At 35.8% G+C, this 16,786-nt stretch overlaps 2 protein-coding genes and 1 pseudogene across 2 annotated transcripts; 2 read left to right on the forward strand and 1 right to left on the reverse strand.

Annotated features, from left to right (window-relative positions):
- Positions 1 to 3,190, forward strand: part of LOC106297894 — a 6,160-nt pseudogene extending 2,970 nt beyond the window's left edge.
- Positions 3,191 to 7,345: 4,155 nt separating this feature from the next.
- On the forward strand, positions 7,346 to 10,576 carry LOC106301074 (alpha-dioxygenase 2). The gene is made up of 9 exons (XM_013737383.1): positions 7,346 to 7,498; positions 7,626 to 7,886; positions 8,260 to 8,409; positions 8,539 to 8,669; positions 8,751 to 8,964; positions 9,049 to 9,422; positions 9,506 to 9,708; positions 9,775 to 10,018; positions 10,113 to 10,576. The coding sequence occupies exons 1-9, from the start codon at positions 7,406 to 7,408 to the stop codon at positions 10,336 to 10,338; spliced, it is 1,896 nt and encodes a 631-aa protein (XP_013592837.1). The 5' UTR covers positions 7,346 to 7,405; the 3' UTR covers positions 10,339 to 10,576.
- Positions 10,577 to 10,920: 344 nt separating this feature from the next.
- Positions 10,921 to 14,897, reverse strand: LOC106298216 (mitogen-activated protein kinase 15). The gene is made up of 11 exons (XM_013734294.1): positions 14,227 to 14,897; positions 13,415 to 13,823; positions 13,204 to 13,331; positions 13,041 to 13,100; positions 12,530 to 12,679; positions 12,243 to 12,398; positions 11,928 to 12,065; positions 11,765 to 11,838; positions 11,561 to 11,662; positions 11,229 to 11,451; positions 10,921 to 11,109 (listed from the first exon to the last, which is right to left on the reverse strand). The coding sequence occupies exons 1-11, from the start codon at positions 14,455 to 14,457 to the stop codon at positions 11,047 to 11,049; spliced, it is 1,734 nt and encodes a 577-aa protein (XP_013589748.1). The 5' UTR covers positions 14,458 to 14,897; the 3' UTR covers positions 10,921 to 11,046.
- Between the last annotated feature and the right edge of the window lie 1,889 nt (positions 14,898 to 16,786).

Genomic DNA, 16,786 nt, shown 5'->3' on the forward strand with positions numbered 1-16,786 from the left:
AAAAAATTATTTTTGGGAATATTCCGAGGAAGTGTATCCCTCGGGATATTTCGACGACAACTTCCTCGGGATATTCCGACGACAACTTCCTCGGAATATTCCGACGGATACACTTCCTTGGAATATCCCGACGGATACACTTCCTCGGAATATTCCGACGGCAAAGGTTTCTCGAAATATTCCGACAGCCAAAGTTCGTCGGAATATTCCGATACTTCTTTTCTCTCGGAATGTTTCCGAGGACCGTTCCATCGGAAATATCCGAGGAGATACCGACGAACAGTTTTAGGAAATGTTTCTTCGGAATGTCCTTGGAATTTTTAATTCTCGGTATTCCCTCGGAATGTCCTCGGAATCTTTAATTCTCGGCATTTCCTCGGAATTTTCCGAGTAAATTCCGAGGAAATTTTACTTTCCGACGAGAAATTTCCGACGACTATTTTCGTCGGTATGTCCTCGGAATACCGTTATTCCGAGGACATACTGACGAGAATGGTCATCGGAATACCGGTGTTTTCTTGTAGTGCGAGTCTAGTGACTAGTGAGCAATTTTGTTGCCTGAAGTAAATATCTATGCTGAAGTTGTGGCGCTGAGATTAAATGTAACGGAAGGACCATTAAGTTTGTTATTCACACACTTCCAATAGAGGCATCTAACGGAACAGAAGAGATACATTGGAAGGTCGAGAACACAAACAACAATTCGATATCTATTAATTAGTGTCACAATTGTCAAATGGATCTTCTGAAAATATTTTTGTTTATTCAAGTATAGGTAATTCACATTTGCTTATTTTGGTTCAACAGGGTTAATGTTAGTGTCAAATATAATAGATGGTTCATGGAAACATTTTGATCAAATTTTCAGGATAAAATTCAATGATTCAACAAACGTGAGGGAGGAGTAAAACGTTTATTAATGGAGGCAGTCGGAGGCTATAAATGTAAATGTAATGTTCACCATTTTATGTGCATTACAATCTTTTTTTTTTGAGTTATGGAACCATACCGAAATATACTATTTTATTAATTTATTATAATATAATTTTTTTTTTCATTAATGTTCATTTTTGGTAATAACCAAAGCTTCAAATGGTAATAACCAAAGTCAAAGGACGAATTTTGTTTGGCTGAGAACAGAACTAGGCATTCAGATGCAAAGAGCAATGTTTGTTCTTCTGCTACTCTCTATTCCTCTCTCGATCATTTGGTTTAACACAGAACACATTCTCGTACTCGTACACCAAGACAAGTCCATCTCAAGTGTTGCTGGCTCGTACGCTAGATACATGATCCCTAGTCTATTCGCCTACGGACTACTTCAATGCATCAACAGGTTCTTGCAAGCGCAGAACAATGTGTTCCCTGTCTTTGTCTGCTCTGGAATCACCACTTGTCTTCACTTGCTTCTTTGTTGGTTGTTTGTGTTGAAGACTGGTTTAGGATACAGAGGAGCTGCTCTTGCCATCTCGGTCTCTTACTGGTTCAATGTCATTCTCCTCTAGTGCTATGTCAAGTTCTCGTCTTCTTGCTCCCATAGCTGGACCGGATTTTTTAAGGAGGCCTTTCAGGACATTTATGATTTTTCTAAAATTGCTTTTCCTTCAGCAGTTATGGTTTGGTAAGTGATATCGAAACAAGAATGCTGCATTGTTCATGTCTAGTATCCATAGCCGGTCATAAAGTTTTAGGGACTTGAAAAAATTTAGTAAGAATTTTGGTAAAAAAAAGTTGTATAACAATATGAAGACATATGTACAAATATATTAACTCCAAAAAAAATTAGGAGCCTGAGACCAATGTTTCACTTTGCTATGTTCAGAACCGGTTTTGATAGTATGTGGATTTAATCAAATTGTTTGTAACAGTTTGGAGTTGTGGTCATTTGAGCTTTTGGTTCTAGCTTCAGGGCTTCTTCCTAATCCGGTTGTAGAAACTTCGGTTCTTTCAATCTGGTAAGTCTCGGTTATTCTTGTTTCTTTGGTTTCTCAGGGTTCATAGACTTGATCAACATAATTTCTCAAACTTTTCAGTCTAAATACTTCACTAACAATCTGGCAAATCTCAGTTGGTCTTGGTGGTGCAGCGAGGTAAGTACATTAGTAACTGTTGGATAAGCTTGACTTCCAAGTTTTCTTTTTTCTCTTTGTGTTATGAAAATCTAAAAGGATTAGGAAATATGATTTGTGGTGATCCTATTAAGATTAGGATTTATCTAGTTCTATATATAGAGAATGCAACTTGTGATGCATTAGTGTGATTTATGGTTTGAGTGATTTTGATATTGTGATTGATTAATAAGAGAGGGACTTCTTATTGAAATAGTTTGTGATTCTATAGTAACCACATAGCATAATCTTACTATACCAAACTATAGTTCTGTTACACTTGTGTGTTCTTTGACTTGCAGCATAAGAGTCTCCAACGAGTTAGGAGCAGGGAATCCACAAGTGGCAAAACTGGCTGTATATGTCATTGTAGGCATAGCAGTTGCCCAAGGTATCGTGGTGGTAACGGTTTTGTTGTCGGTTCGAAAGGTCCTAGGCCGAGCTTTTAGCAGTGACCCGAAAATCATCTATTACGCCGCATCTATGATACCTATTGTCGCATGTGGAAACTTTCTTGATGGTCTCCAATGCGTTCTCTCAGGTTCTTGTACACTCAATCATATGCTCTGGAATTTAAAAAAAAAAGATTGGTTTTGGTTCCTCCTTGCTTATATATGTCCGGTTTATCCTGGTTTGGTTTTTGGTTTAGGAGTTGCTAGAGGATGTGGATGGCAAAAAATTGGAGCGTGTGTAAATCTTGGTTCGTACTATCTTGTTGGAGTTCCGTTAGGGTTATTACTTGGATTCCATTTCCACATTGGTGGTCGGGTAATAATCTTTAAACTTAGCCAAGACTAATTTTTATAGAAACTATAACATGTGTGATGCTATGTCATTTGTGTAGGGGCTTTGGCTTGGAATTGTAACAGCTCTAGCTGTTCAAGTGCTTTGTCTTTCCTTGGTCACTATATTCACAAACTGGGATAAAGAGGTAGCTTTGTTTTTAACTTCTAAAGAGATTGATGTTCAGTTTTATGTATAAGCGAATTTGGAACTACGTCTGATGTGATTCTGCTTGCTTCTTGTTTTAATACGTATAGGCAAAGAAAGCTACAAAGAGAGTTGGGTCTTCAGATGACTAAGATGATAATGTCGAACAATCAATTCCAAAGTGAAGAAAAGCATTGGGTTTGCAAATGAGCATATCTTTTAACGTTGATAGTGAATAATGAGTATTTGATTCTTCTAGAGTTCTTTATGAGACAATAGTCCATATATGCTACTAAGTCAGGGGCTAAGCCAATAAGACCCAAATAACAATTCCCTTGAAGTTTATACGACCAAAAATTTCGTAGGCCCATTATTTAAGGAAATATACACCCCAACTATCGTTTTTCTTATATGAACAGCCCAAGCATCATTTGGGACCATGTTTGAACGATCAAATAATTGAGCTATTCGAAAAAAGTAAAAAGAAACTATTTATGTGCTTGACATTTGAGTTTTTTTTTTTTGTATTTTAACCACAATCATAAAATCAATTTTGGAATTTGCATGGTCATGTATTGGTTTGTAAGTGTTTTCCTTGTACTAATATGACAACATTTTACCAAACTCAACCCTATTTACACGGTGGGTAAAAAGTGTTCAAAATAAGTTAAAACGTCGGCATGAATTGTGATAGAGACCAGACTCTTTGTGACTTGTGAGGTAATAATACGACAAGGTCCTTCGTCCTTGTAATAAATCTAGCCATAGATTCTCATGTAGGGTAATACTCTTCTGTTTTGGCGCCCACATCATCTGACATGATTTTGACCGCACATAAATAAAACTGTTTCAGTATCTCGTGTTTTTACTTGGAATTGTATTAGGGTTAACAGTTAACGATTACGTTTAGACAACGAGAACACCTTTGTACAGTTTAAAACAAAATGGTAGGCCTGATACAATCAATTTCAAAGTTAGGTCTTGAAAATGTAGTGGACAAGTGGACAGTGGACAGTGGACTAGTGGTTGGAAAGAACAATAATTTACGGTAAAATGATAAATCTTGAAGGAAGAGAGGAGCACAAAAGCCAAGAGGGACGCATGTGACGCGTAGGGGAACTATACACTAAACAATGTCAGATTCTTCCTATGTCTTTTCAGATGCTCCCACCTGTTTTTTCCCCCTATTTTCATTTTATTATATTTTTCTTCTACAACGAATACTTCTATAATTACAACTCTCTCTAATCCACCACTTCTCCCAAAACTTGACTTATCTTCTCTTTCTCTCCTCTCTAGTAAATCTGATTATAGTTAGTTAGGGTTCATCATCTTTGATTTCTAGGGTTCTTTCTATTGTCTCTAACAGGGGCTTATGCTTGTGTTGTTTAGATCATGTTATTTAAGGTTTATTGAGTCTACATAGTTCCTCAGATCAGATCTATATCTTAGATGGTTATTGATTTGACAAGCATCTTTGTTTCTCGATAGATCTTGGCCTTCCAAAACGAATTTCCCGAGAACAAAGAAGTAGGGCTCCTTATAGTTCAAACGAGAGTTCAGCAGGGTAAAGAAAAGCTGCTAAGCTATGAATCCCATAAGCCCTAATCCTTAATTATAGAAAGGATTTGGTTATATGGCTTACATATCTCAGGAGCTTTAACTTGCCCTTTAATTGCTTTTACTATTCTTTGGATTGAAGGGAGCTCTACATCTTCTTTCACTTTATGCAAATTTATTTTTGTACTGTAATGAATTCAGTGCTGATTTTTCTTCTTTTTTTTTTTTTTTTTTTTTGCAGTGATATTTCTGAAGGAGTATTTCTATGGTGATTGTTTATGTATGCTGTGGCGTGGAATTGATTTTCTTGCTTGTCTGTAATTAGGGTTTATGTAAATGTGTCTGTAATATGCCAAGATCCAAATTTATATTTCAACTAATGCAATTACTTTCTGTTTGTGATTTTAAATTCCCTGTTCAATATTACTACTCAATTGTTGCGAAAACAATTTCTTCCGTATCAGATCAGATATTTGGTATCATAGGTACTCCTTAATTTTATTTTGAGAATCATACCATTTTTGTATGACTGTTAACTGTGTAAGAAGACTTCAAAAAAAAAAATATTACAGACAAATTCATTTATTGAAAATTTTAGATTAACCAAAAAAATTTATGCTCCTCCTTTAGTACAGTTCAGTGTTGGAATGTGAGGAACAGCCAAGTTCGAAGTGTATTTGAGTTAATTGAACAGTATTTTTCTTTACAGTCATTTCACATTGTTATTTAATTGTAAGGTAAGGTTTCTCGAAGATATGGACAGAGCCCTTTTTTATCGACATATTCACCAAGTTTAAATTCATGCCCATACAAAAGGCCCACATTAAGGCTCAAATATCAGCCCCCTGATTTGCTCCATAATTTTATCTCACCATCGAAATACTTTCCTTCATGCATGATCAGTTGCTCGCAACGACATGGTCACGGCCTTCGGCCCATCGCCACACCTATATTCTATTATGCTGACACTTATATACTCTACTAACTTGTACTGGAGTGCAGACGGAAGCACACTGTTCAATGGATAGACAAACGGGTGTGATTAGAGTCTGGTCATGGGTCGTTACTAAATGATTATATTAAATTATTTTAAAATACATCTATGTTGTGGTTAAAAAGATAGCATATCTTATTTCACGAAGAACTAATTAACCGTATTTTAAATCAGTAGTTAAACCTTTTTATACATTAATTCTGCTAAATGTTTAAAGAAGAAAATTTAGGTTCACCGAATTCACCTCCCCTCTTATTACCAATCAAAATACCACATAGATTAATAATAAAATACATTATTTTTTTTAAAAAAAAATCTAAAATAATTGAAAAAAATAATAACGCTCATTTTAATGACGTTTACGCCACTAAGTAAACCCTAAATCTTAAATTCTAAACCCTAAACCTTAAATCTAAACCCTAAACCCAAACCCTATATCTTAAACCTAAACCCTAAACCCAAACCGTAAACTCTAAACCCAAACCCTAGACCTTAAACTCAAACCCTAGATCTTAAACCCAAACTTAAACTCTAAATCCAAATCTTAAACCCTAAAGACACATCATCAACATTAACCCAAACCTTTAGGATATAGGATTTGGATTTAGGGTTTACGATTTGAGTTTAGGGTGTAGGGATTAGGTTTGGATATATAGTTTGAGTTTAGAGTCTACAATTTGGGTTTAGGATATAGGGTTTGAGTTTGGATTTAGGGTTTACGGTTTGGGTTTAGGATTTAGGATTTGGGTTTAGGATATAGGATTTGAGTTTAGGGTTTACAATTTGGGTTTAGGGTTTAGAATTTGGGTTTAGGATTTAGGGTATAGATTTAGCGTTTAAGGTTTAGTTAGTGGCGTTAGCATCATTAAAATTGGCGTTATTATTATTTTTTAATTATTTCAGATTTTTTAAATAAAATTAATCTATTTTATTATTAATCTACGTGATATTTTGATTAGTAATACGAAGAGAGGTGAATTTAAGTTTCATCCGCTGAACCTAAGTATGTTTAAAATCCCCACTTTGCCGGATGCTATCTAGTATCAAATGCATGATTTGACTATATATGAATCTATGATACAAGTTACAAAACTAAGAAATAATTGTAATAATGCAAAATAAGGAAGACTCATCAAATAAGGAATGAAATATATAAAATTGAATGACTTGTTTGTTATATGATTAAAACAATGATGCATGAATTGACCATGGCTGGTACTATTATATCAATAACAATAAGATTCTATACTTTTTTTTTTTTTTTTTGTTCAAAGATTCTATAATTTTCATGTGTAGAAATTATGTCAATAATGCAAGATAAGAAAAGTTGATCAAATAAGGAAGGGTCGGCGATTTATTTCTCTACGAAAATGAATATCAAAAGTTTGACCATGATTTGATGCAGTTAATTTATAGATACTATTTTCTTTTTGTATAAATCATTCCAATATTGTCGAATTTATTTAGAAAAAATATTTACTAAATATCTCCATCCAGTCACTCTCCAATCAACCCATGCTCGACGACCACTCATTAAAAAATGTCAATAATCAAATTTTATTCAAAAACAATAATTAGCTGGTGTTTAGTTGTCTTTTTTCCAGTATTAGTTATGTCTGTAACTTCTCTCTAAAATTGAAAATGATATAATATTTAAAATTGTACCAAACGAAAACGAACAATAATCAAAATTCATCTTACATATGTAAATGTGAATGCGTGTGGGTCTATATAAATACATTACAATTGTGTGACTATCATTTAAAGCATAAAGCAAACACATAATCCAAACACAAAAAAAATAAAAAAATAAATGGGTTTCTCTCCATCTTCTTCCTGGTTTCTTCACCCTGAGCTTCATCATGTTGTTTCCAAGATGTCTCTCTTTGATACCTTTTTGTTCTATGTAAGTACGTCTCTAAGATTATTAATATAATCTACAATCATTCTTTATCTTGTAGGAAAACTATCAAATCAATAACAATAATTATTTGATAAGTATTTTATTATAATCAATTTTTTTTTAAATATAGATTGTGCACTTAGTGGACAAGCTAGGATTATGGCATAGGTTTCCAGTGTTATTAGGAGTAGCTTACTTGGGGATACGAAGACATTTACATCAACGTTACAATCTGGTACACGTCGGTGGTATCAACGGCCAGGGTTACGACACCGATGAGTTCTCTTATCGTACGGCTGATGGCAAGTGTAACCATCCCTCCGATGACTCTGTCGGTAGCCAAGGCACCTTTATTGGCCGGAATATGCCTCTATGTACTTCTCAGTACGGTGTAAGTCATTTTCTTTCCTCTCTTTGTATTTACAATCACAATTACATAACATGCAAATTAGTTTCAGACAAGTTAAGTATTTGTAGTTTTGATCAAATTGTAAATATGCTGTATCGATTATAGCGTAATGAAACAGTAGAACCAAATCTTGTGACGCGCTTCTTTGCTTATCTCTACTCACTAGTGGTTGAAATGATGTATGATTTTCTTTTGCTTTAAGTTTGTATATCTCTTTGGAATAAAGTTTTTGTTTGTTAGAAAAGTGTTTTTGTTTTTGCATGATTAGTAATATAATATTTTCTTTTTCTCAAAAAATATAATATTTCTTTTGCATGATCACCAATATGTGTATATAACTTATTGACCATTACAGATTTTGGATCCACATCCAAGTGTTGTGGCTACAAAGTTGTTGGCGAGAAAGAGATTCATAGACAATGGGGACCAATTCAACGTGATAGCTTGTTCTTGGATTCAGTTCATGATCCATGATTGGGTTGATCATTTAGAAGACACCCACCAGGTTTTTATTCTTTTGAATCTAACCACTTAAATATTCAACATTTTACAATTTTATCCCTCAACTCTAGATTTCTTTTCATTTGAAAATTTTAAGGTTATATACTAATCACCAATTTAAAACCTCGAACAGATCGAGCTTGAAGCTCCAGAAGAAGTAGCAGGTGGATGTCCATTGAAGTCATTCAAGTTCTTGAGAACGAAGAAAGTTCTCTCTGGTGATCACCACAAAACTGGTGCTGTCAACACTAGAACTCCTTGGTGGTACGTATTTGCATTCAAATATGTGCTTAGTTGTTGTTTAATTATTATTGGAGTTTGATCTTATGAATACTTTTGAAATAGGGACGGGAGTGTAGTTTATGGAAATGATGAGGCTGGAATGAGAAGAGTAAGGGTTTTCAAGGACGGGAAACTAAAACTCTCCGGTGATGGTTTACTGGAGAGGGACGAAAGAGGTGTTCCGATCTCCGGTGACATAAGAAACAGCTGGTCAGGTTTCTCTCTGTTGCAAGCCCTCTTTGTCAAAGAACACAACTCTGTTTGCGAAATGCTCAAAGTAAGTTAGGGTTTGTCTTTCTTGTGTTGCAAGCCAACTCTGTTTTATACAGAATCACGCTTAACTTTTAACTCTCTTTTTCAGGAACGCTATCCAGATTTTGACGATGAGAAACTCTACAGGACTGCTAGATTGGTGACTGCAGCGGTTATCGCTAAGGTTCACACAGTTGATTGGACAATAGAACTCTTGAAGACAGATACACTTACAGCTGGAATGAGGATCAATTGGTATGGATTCTTAGGGAAGAAAGTGAAGGACACGATTGGAGCAAGATTTGGTCCAATACTTAGTGGATTAGTTGGTATGAAGAAACCTAGAGATCATGGAGTTCCTTACTCTCTAACCGAAGAGTTCGTTAGTGTCTACAGGATGCATTGTCTTCTACCAGACACACTTAGCCTCCGAGATATTAGATCTGAGAGTGTAGACAAAGCAAACCCTGCAATAGAGCGAGAGTAAGACACTTTGAATGTTTTGGTACACTGTTTAGACTGGTCCAAAATCGGTTTTTGTTAACCTACAAAGATGTTTTTAACAGGGTACCGATGACTGAACTGATTGGGAAAGAAGGAGGAACAAAGGGTTCGCGAATCGGTTTTGAGCAGTTGCTTGTTTCAATGGGACACCAATCTTGTGGTGCACTGACATTGTGGAATTACCCTAACTGGATGAGGAACCTTGTGGCTCAAGATATTAATGGAGAAGATAGAACTAACCTTATCGATATGGCTGCCTTGGAGAGTAAGTTAACTCAAATGAATGCTTCCTCTTGTTCTTCTATATTTATTGATCTGGTTTGATTATCAGTTTATAGAGATCGGGAGAGAGGAGTTCCTCGATACAACGAGTTCAGAAAGAATCTGCTGATGAGTCCAATCAACAAATGGGAAGATCTAACAGACAGTGAAGAAGCTATCAAGGTTTTAAAGGAAGTGTACGAAGGCGATATCGACAAGCTTGACTTGAACGTGGGACTACATGCAGAGAAGAAGATCAGAGGATTCGCCATTAGCGAAACTGCTTTCTTCATCTTCCTCCTCGTTGCCTCCAGGTTATATAATCAATTTTGAAAACAGAGGAGTTTTTTTGCGTAACAAGTAACTAAACTGACTTGACTTGATTTGGTTTGATTAACGTATGATTAGGAGGTTAGAAGCAGATCGTTTTTTCACGACAAATTTCAACGAGAAGACGTATACTAAAGAAGGGTTAGAGTGGGTTAATACAACAGAGTCTTTAAAGGATGTAATAGACCGGCACTTCCCTAGTTTAACGAACAAGTGGATGCGATGTACGAGCGCTTTCTCAGTCTGGAGCTCAGATCCTGACCCAACCAATTGGCTTCCTTTGTACCTTCGGTCCGCGCCATAAGCCGTTATATGTCTCGTGGTGCATGTGTGTATGTGTCACGTGGTTAGTTCTTTGGTCTACCCTTTTTGGTGGGTGACTTGGATTAAGATCGTACATATGAATAAATCATATGAGAGTAGAAGAGGTTTAGTCATTACTACTCATGAGTCTGTTCGCTTAACAAAAACATCTACCCCTATTTCTCGTTGTAAAACTCAACTACAATTTCCAACAGTATTTTTAAACTTTTTTCTCATTCCATTAATGTATTTTTTTTCAAATATTACCAAAAAATACATCCATAAATATGTAGATGGATGCCATTAATTTAGTAGTTTGAATAATAGTTCATTATGTGTTTTAGTGAGCTCTGTTGTTGGAATGTCAGAGAGTACAATTTTTCATCATTCAATGTAATGCAAAAAAAAAAAAAATTAGGCAAAAATCTTTATAAGACGATTCAGTGTAGTAGATGTAATGTGATGAATGTAGAATTGTTAGGTGTTGTGCGGATGTGGAACTGTCCAATATAGGGTTTTGATAGAATTATCCATTGTCAAACCATTAGTGTATATTCTTAAAATTATTAATGGAACAATAATCTAAAAAAGATAACTAAATTTATTAAATATTATTATAATGCTACAACATTCAAACTCAAATTCTGAGAGTGAGAAACCGCAGATTTGCTTCTACAACTCTGTATAAGAACAAATATAGATAAAAAAACTAAGTATTGTGTAGAGATGCAACTTTCTCAACTATCTCATCTTGTTCCTCTGCTATGGCGTCCTGCAATATAACACAACAACGCTTTACATTTATCGCACAAGAAGAGTGTTTACAAATTTTTCAGTCACTAACCTACAAAATCTTTTCATCTACAGAAATGAAGTTTTCCTTTTATATACCTCAATGTTGGTTTTAGATTGGACACCTATACATTTAGAACCACTGATACTAGCGCTTTTCATCAGGTTACGTGCACTGTATCCTCCTCCATTATCTGTACCTTCAGGTTGTTGTGAAGCTTTGGGACTGTCTAGGGTTGATGCTACAACAGCTGATATTCTTCTCTCAATATCGTTGCTGCTTTCTTCATCTGTCTCATTTTTTGGTGCAGGAACTCTTTCTCTGAAAATGAAATGCAAGCACATCAATAATGCTGGTTGGTTTTGTTATATAGTGAAAAGACTAGTTGATGCGCAAACAATAGTTTGTAAATTTTTTGGTCTATTTGTACCTTGGTAAAGAAGCATGCTGTCTCTGAAGCGCAGTACTTCTTCCACCCTGACCTTGATTTTCTTCAAGATGAGCAAACTGCCTCCTAAATCTATCTACCCCACTGTAACGACAAATGAATATTCTTAGCATGATGTTCTCTTTCATATTAGTTTCAAAATGATATATAATTTTAGTCATTTAATTTAAGGATCAATTGTCTAACCTGGGGTACATGAAGCTGAGGTCATTGCCACCACGAAGGTATTCCTCCTGCATCTGAGGATGATACTCCAGTATCTATGTTTTTCCCCAGATAAAAATAATCCATTAGCACCATTTAGAGGAGAGAATCAAAACCAAAGAAGAGAATGTAGAAAGCTCAAAACCTCTCTGTAGATTAACTCTCTGACATCATCTTTTGTTAACTTCTTTCTCTCAAACTCAAATTCAAGCTTTGAGATCGGCTGTGTCGATGGTTCCCTCTCTGAACTTGAAACACCATTAAAATATGGATCAGCCAGTGCCTGCAAATACAAGCAAAATGAGATATCATAAAAAGTGAACATAGAATTTCATTTTTTTCTTAGAAATTTCACATCTTCTAGTTTCTACATCAATTTTCCGGTACAACAGTCACATTTAAACGGTTATCAAACTATTCATCAATCTCATGTAGGAAATACTATTTGCTTACAGCTTACTTCTTCGGCGGATGGACGATCTTTTGGATCAAAGGCAATCAGACGTTGCAACAGGCGGAGAGCAGAAGGATCAGCTTTAGGGAATTTTTTAGAGAATGGGACTGGCTGTTTCTTCCTCATGTTACCAATATATCTCCTCGCCTTATCATTTCTGATCTGTCAACATGAAAGAGAACATTATTCATTTATAATGCAAATCAAGATTACTTATATATATGAAAATATATGTCTGATCAAATAGTTTTTCAACCAATGAAAATGAACATTACTTTCATAGTATAACTGACCTTGGATATTGCTTCTGGAGGTGGAGTGCCAAGAAAATCGGTCATAATATCCAGTTGGTGAACTACATTTTTCCCAGGAAACAGCGGCTTCCCTAAAAGCATTTCAGCGAATATGCAACCGACGCTCCAAATATCAATCGCAGGGGTATACTGGATTTAGCAAAAGTAGAGTTAGCATGATATCTCTAATCAAGTCTTATCATGCATGCATGTAGATAGTGAACACGAAGAAGCCATTCTACCAAAAAGGACTCAAAAGGCATACATTATATTCTAAGATAAGAGGCAGAAAAGAAGAAATATGAAACCCATTATCTTGGAAGAAGAAGAAGAAGAGTGCTCTAATACAAGAAAGGATATCTGAGAGAAAATTCGTTTTCAAATAACTGTTGACATTATTTACAAAAAGTGTAGACCTAAAACTCAACCTTGATGAAGAAAAGAAACACACTAGTAGTAAATGCATGCGTACATCAGTAACTTGAAATGGAGAAAATAGTTATAAGCTTACTTTGGAGAAGAAAGATCCACATAGTTCAGGGGCACGATACCACCGAGTAGCTACATAATCCTATAACAACAGATAGTAAGTGTGAGTGCATAAGCACTAGAAGGGAATGATACCTTATCCAACATAAGTCTTACAAAAAAAAACATTGTGATAGATGACTCACTGTCCAAAAGATAGCGGACGGTGCGTCATCAAAAGATACACGAGCAAGCCCAAAGTCACAGATCTTCAACTTGCAATCAGCATTAGCTAGAATGTTCTTTGGTTTCAAATCCCTATGAAACACATTCGCTGCGAAACAGAGTCGTAGTTGTTAAAATCATCTTATCAAGACAACATCAGTGGTGAGGAGAGTGTAAAAACCAGAAACTAACCAGCATGAACATACTTCAAACCACGTAGAAGCTGGTACATGAAAAACCGATGATGCTCAGGAGTCAGATCATCATTAGCCTTAATCACCTGATGAAGATCAGATTCCATCAACTCGAAAACTACGTAAACATCACGAAACTCTCTTCTTGAAGGAGGGAGCATGATGTGTTTAATCTGCACAACGTCAGGGTGAAGAAGCAAGCGCAGCAACTTGATCTCCCTCAAGATCCTAGTAGCGTCAGAGATGTGGTCAAAGACATCGTTGATCTTCTTGATAGCAACTCTTTCTCCGGTGTGGGTGTCAATAGCAGAACCAACAACTCCATAGCTTCCTTTGCCAACTACTTGTTGGATCTGATACCTGTTTGCTTCTCCATACTCAGTGAAGAAGTCCGCATTAGGTATAGCCTGAAGATACAATGTCAAATCAGATTCAAACTATCACCAAAGCACGAACTAGGCCTGGGCGAATCCTGCTCAAGTTCGGGAGAGATTTTTTAGGATTTTTGGTTCCTCCAGGTTCTAACCAATGAATCAAATCACCCAAAATATATTTAAAAAAACTACTGAAAACTAACGAAAAAATCTAAATTATTCAAAAATCCTATAAAAACTAACAAAACTACTTAAATTAGTATTCAGAATAACAAAAAAAGTATAAAACTACAAAAACCTATACTATTTCGGTTCGGTTCAGATTATAACCGATATCCAAAATACCTAACCCTCAGGTCCCATTCAGGTATTCTTTTAAACGGTTTGGATCAGATTAAGTTTTGGTCTGATTCGGTTTGGATAACTGTTCATTTACCTTCTTTTGAGCATCCATGGGTGAATGATCTCGTTTTGGAACCTTGATTAGTTTTAGCTTAGATGGATCGAGATCTTCAATACCATTAGGGTTCTTTGAATCACCGTCGTTATCTACTAAGTTATCGGGATTGTGAATCTGATCGTGAGTGTTGGAGGAAGAAGAAGGACGACGTTGGAAGAAAAGCCAACGAAGAAGACCATCAACGAGATTGCTACCACCACCACCCATTGGTCAAGAGGCTAATAATAATCAGAGACTCTCCGAGTTTACTCTCAGCCAAGCGTTTCTTCGTCAATGGTTCCACATTATTCGCCGATTCTTTCGAGGAGTTTAAAGCATCTTCTTCGTCTTCTCTCTTACTATTTAATTTTCCATTTTTGTTTGATTTATTTAATTTATTTATCTATACTTGTACTACCAGTTTGATCTGCAAAAGAGACAAATTGACTGACTGACAGAGAGACGTGCGCACGAGGTAGAAGGCGGACAAGATAAGTTGTTTGACCAAATCGGTTTGATTTTGGTTTACATGCAGGGTTAGTTCAACCGGTATCCTGATTGTGGCACGGTTTAGCTTTGAGCGTTCACCTACTATAACAATTAACATGTAACTGGGCTTATTACAAAGGCTATACGCTAATAATAAATACTGTCAATTTGTCTATTTAGAATACCGCTAATCTAGTTATATTTTAGATATTTAGATATTATAATAAAAATTTGTTTAAAAAGAATGAAAAAAGTAAAACATTTTGCTATAATTTTTTAACTAGATATACATTTGAATTTAAAGATAGCTTTAATTAAGATTTTTGGTTCGTAATGACAAACTTTTTAGGGGAATAGATAGAGACCCCTTGGAAATAGTTCGATATGCAGAAAGTGAATGTCAAGCCTGGTTCAATGCAAACGAGATGATATCGCCAGTAGTTCAGGCCATCAGCAATGAGGAAAACCAATTCTTAAGCTTGGGTAATATTTGTCTACTAGATGGATCTTGGACAGCTTCAGATCGCTTTAGTGGATGTGGATGGGTCTGGATGGATAGCGGGGAGAACACACAACTTATGGGAACACGGAATTTCATTCGATGTGAATCAGCTTTGCATTCGGAGGTAGAAGCACTGCGTTGGGCGATGGAGAATATGCTTCAACACTCGCCATGCCAGAGCTTTGGAACAGACTGCAAGGAGCTGATTTCAATGATAAAGGAACCTCATGTGTGGCCAAGCTTTGCGACAGAACTGGAGAAGATAGAAACGCTGCAGATTTGCTTCCCGGACTTCAAAATAACCTATGTGCCACGAGTGCGCAATCTGTTTGCTGATTTTTTGGCTAAGACTGCTAGGACCTTTCGTAGAGAGTTACTTTTCATTGGTTGTTCTATTCCGGTCTGGTTACCCAGACCACTTCAAGCTTGAGTAATAGAATGGCCGTTCGACGTCAAAAAAAAAAAAAGGAAGTCAAAGATTAATACAATTAAAAAAATGGTTGGTGCTTCCGAATCTTTCTTTGACTGCATATCTCGAAGGAAAAGCTACGTACATGTTTTCCTTTTCTTCTGAATTTTGGTTCAGCTTGTGGTTAGAGGCTTAGAGTTTTGAAAAAAGCAAAAACATGGTAGATTGATAGACTGAAGAAGGTGAAGGATCAGTCTCTCGTGTTGCTTGCGCAGTGATGTTTATGTTCATGCGTAATTTCCTCTCTTTTTTTAAATAAAACTGAAACTGTAAAAATGATAGAGAACGAAAAAAAGGAACTATTTGTTTAATGATAAATCTGTTATGAAAAAAACCGAAATTTTATTGTATTGCGGAAATTTAAATAGGAGCGAAATATTATACCCGTAGAAATAAATAACACTGATATATGATAGAGAGAATTTATTATAAAGGGAGAAGAGAAGTGTGTGAGACGAGTTATAATCGATCGTTTATATAAAAGTTAAAAAGTAAGATTCACTGTGCAAATAGTGCAGCGGGCCTCACATCTTTTATATTTTTAACATTTTAATGCACCTCTCTTTCTGACTTTCATAACACTCCCCCTTGGGGACCGGTGTCACTATTGCTTATTGCAAATAGTGCAGCGAGTCCTACATCTTTTATATTTTTAACATTTTAATGCACCTCTCTTTCTGACTTTCATAACACTCCCCTTTGGGGACCGGTGTCACTATTGCTTATTGCTTTGACGTATTTGTTGCTTCGTTAAAAACCTTTCTAGGAAAATCCAATGGGAAAAACCATAGTAAAGTAAAAAGAGTACAACTACGTAAGCTCCCCTTCGAATGAGCAGTCATAGATCCTTTTGATGACTCATTCCAATGTTATGGACATGTTTTCTGAATACTGAAGTCGGAAGTGATTTTGTGAAGAGGTCAGCTGCATTGTCGCATGATTGAACATATTTTACTTCAATTTCTTTCTTCTTCACGAGCTCTTGAATGTATGAGAAGAACTTCAGATGAATATGCTTCGTTCTATCGCTTTTGATATATTCGTCCTTTGTTTGAGCAACACATGCTGCATTATCTTCATATAGAATAGTTGGCTCC

This window comes from Brassica oleracea, chromosome C6 (genome assembly GCF_000695525.1).
Source record: "Brassica oleracea var. oleracea cultivar TO1000 chromosome C6, BOL, whole genome shotgun sequence".
Taxonomy (NCBI): domain Eukaryota; kingdom Viridiplantae; phylum Streptophyta; class Magnoliopsida; order Brassicales; family Brassicaceae; genus Brassica; species Brassica oleracea.

Excerpts from the sequence above, each read along its gene's own strand:
- LOC106301074 (XM_013737383.1), top strand. The coding sequence starts at position 7,406 with ATGGGTTTCTCTCCATCTTCTTCCTGGTTTCTTCACCCTGAGCTTCAT. Across the intron at positions 8,670-8,750 it reads AACACTAGAACTCCTTGGTG|GGACGGGAGTGTAGTTTATG; the intron begins GTACGTATTTGC and ends CTTTTGAAATAG. Across the intron at positions 9,709-9,774 it reads CGATATGGCTGCCTTGGAGA|TTTATAGAGATCGGGAGAGA; the intron begins GTAAGTTAACTC and ends TTTGATTATCAG.
- LOC106298216 (XM_013734294.1), bottom strand. The coding sequence starts at position 14,457 with ATGGGTGGTGGTGGTAGCAATCTCGTTGATGGTCTTCTTCGTTGGCTT. Across the intron at positions 11,663-11,764 it reads CTCAGCTTCATGTACCCCAG|TGGGGTAGATAGATTTAGGA; the intron begins GTTAGACAATTG and ends TTGTCGTTACAG. Across the intron at positions 11,110-11,228 it reads AATCTAAAACCAACATTGAG|GACGCCATAGCAGAGGAACA; the intron begins GTATATAAAAGG and ends GTTATATTGCAG.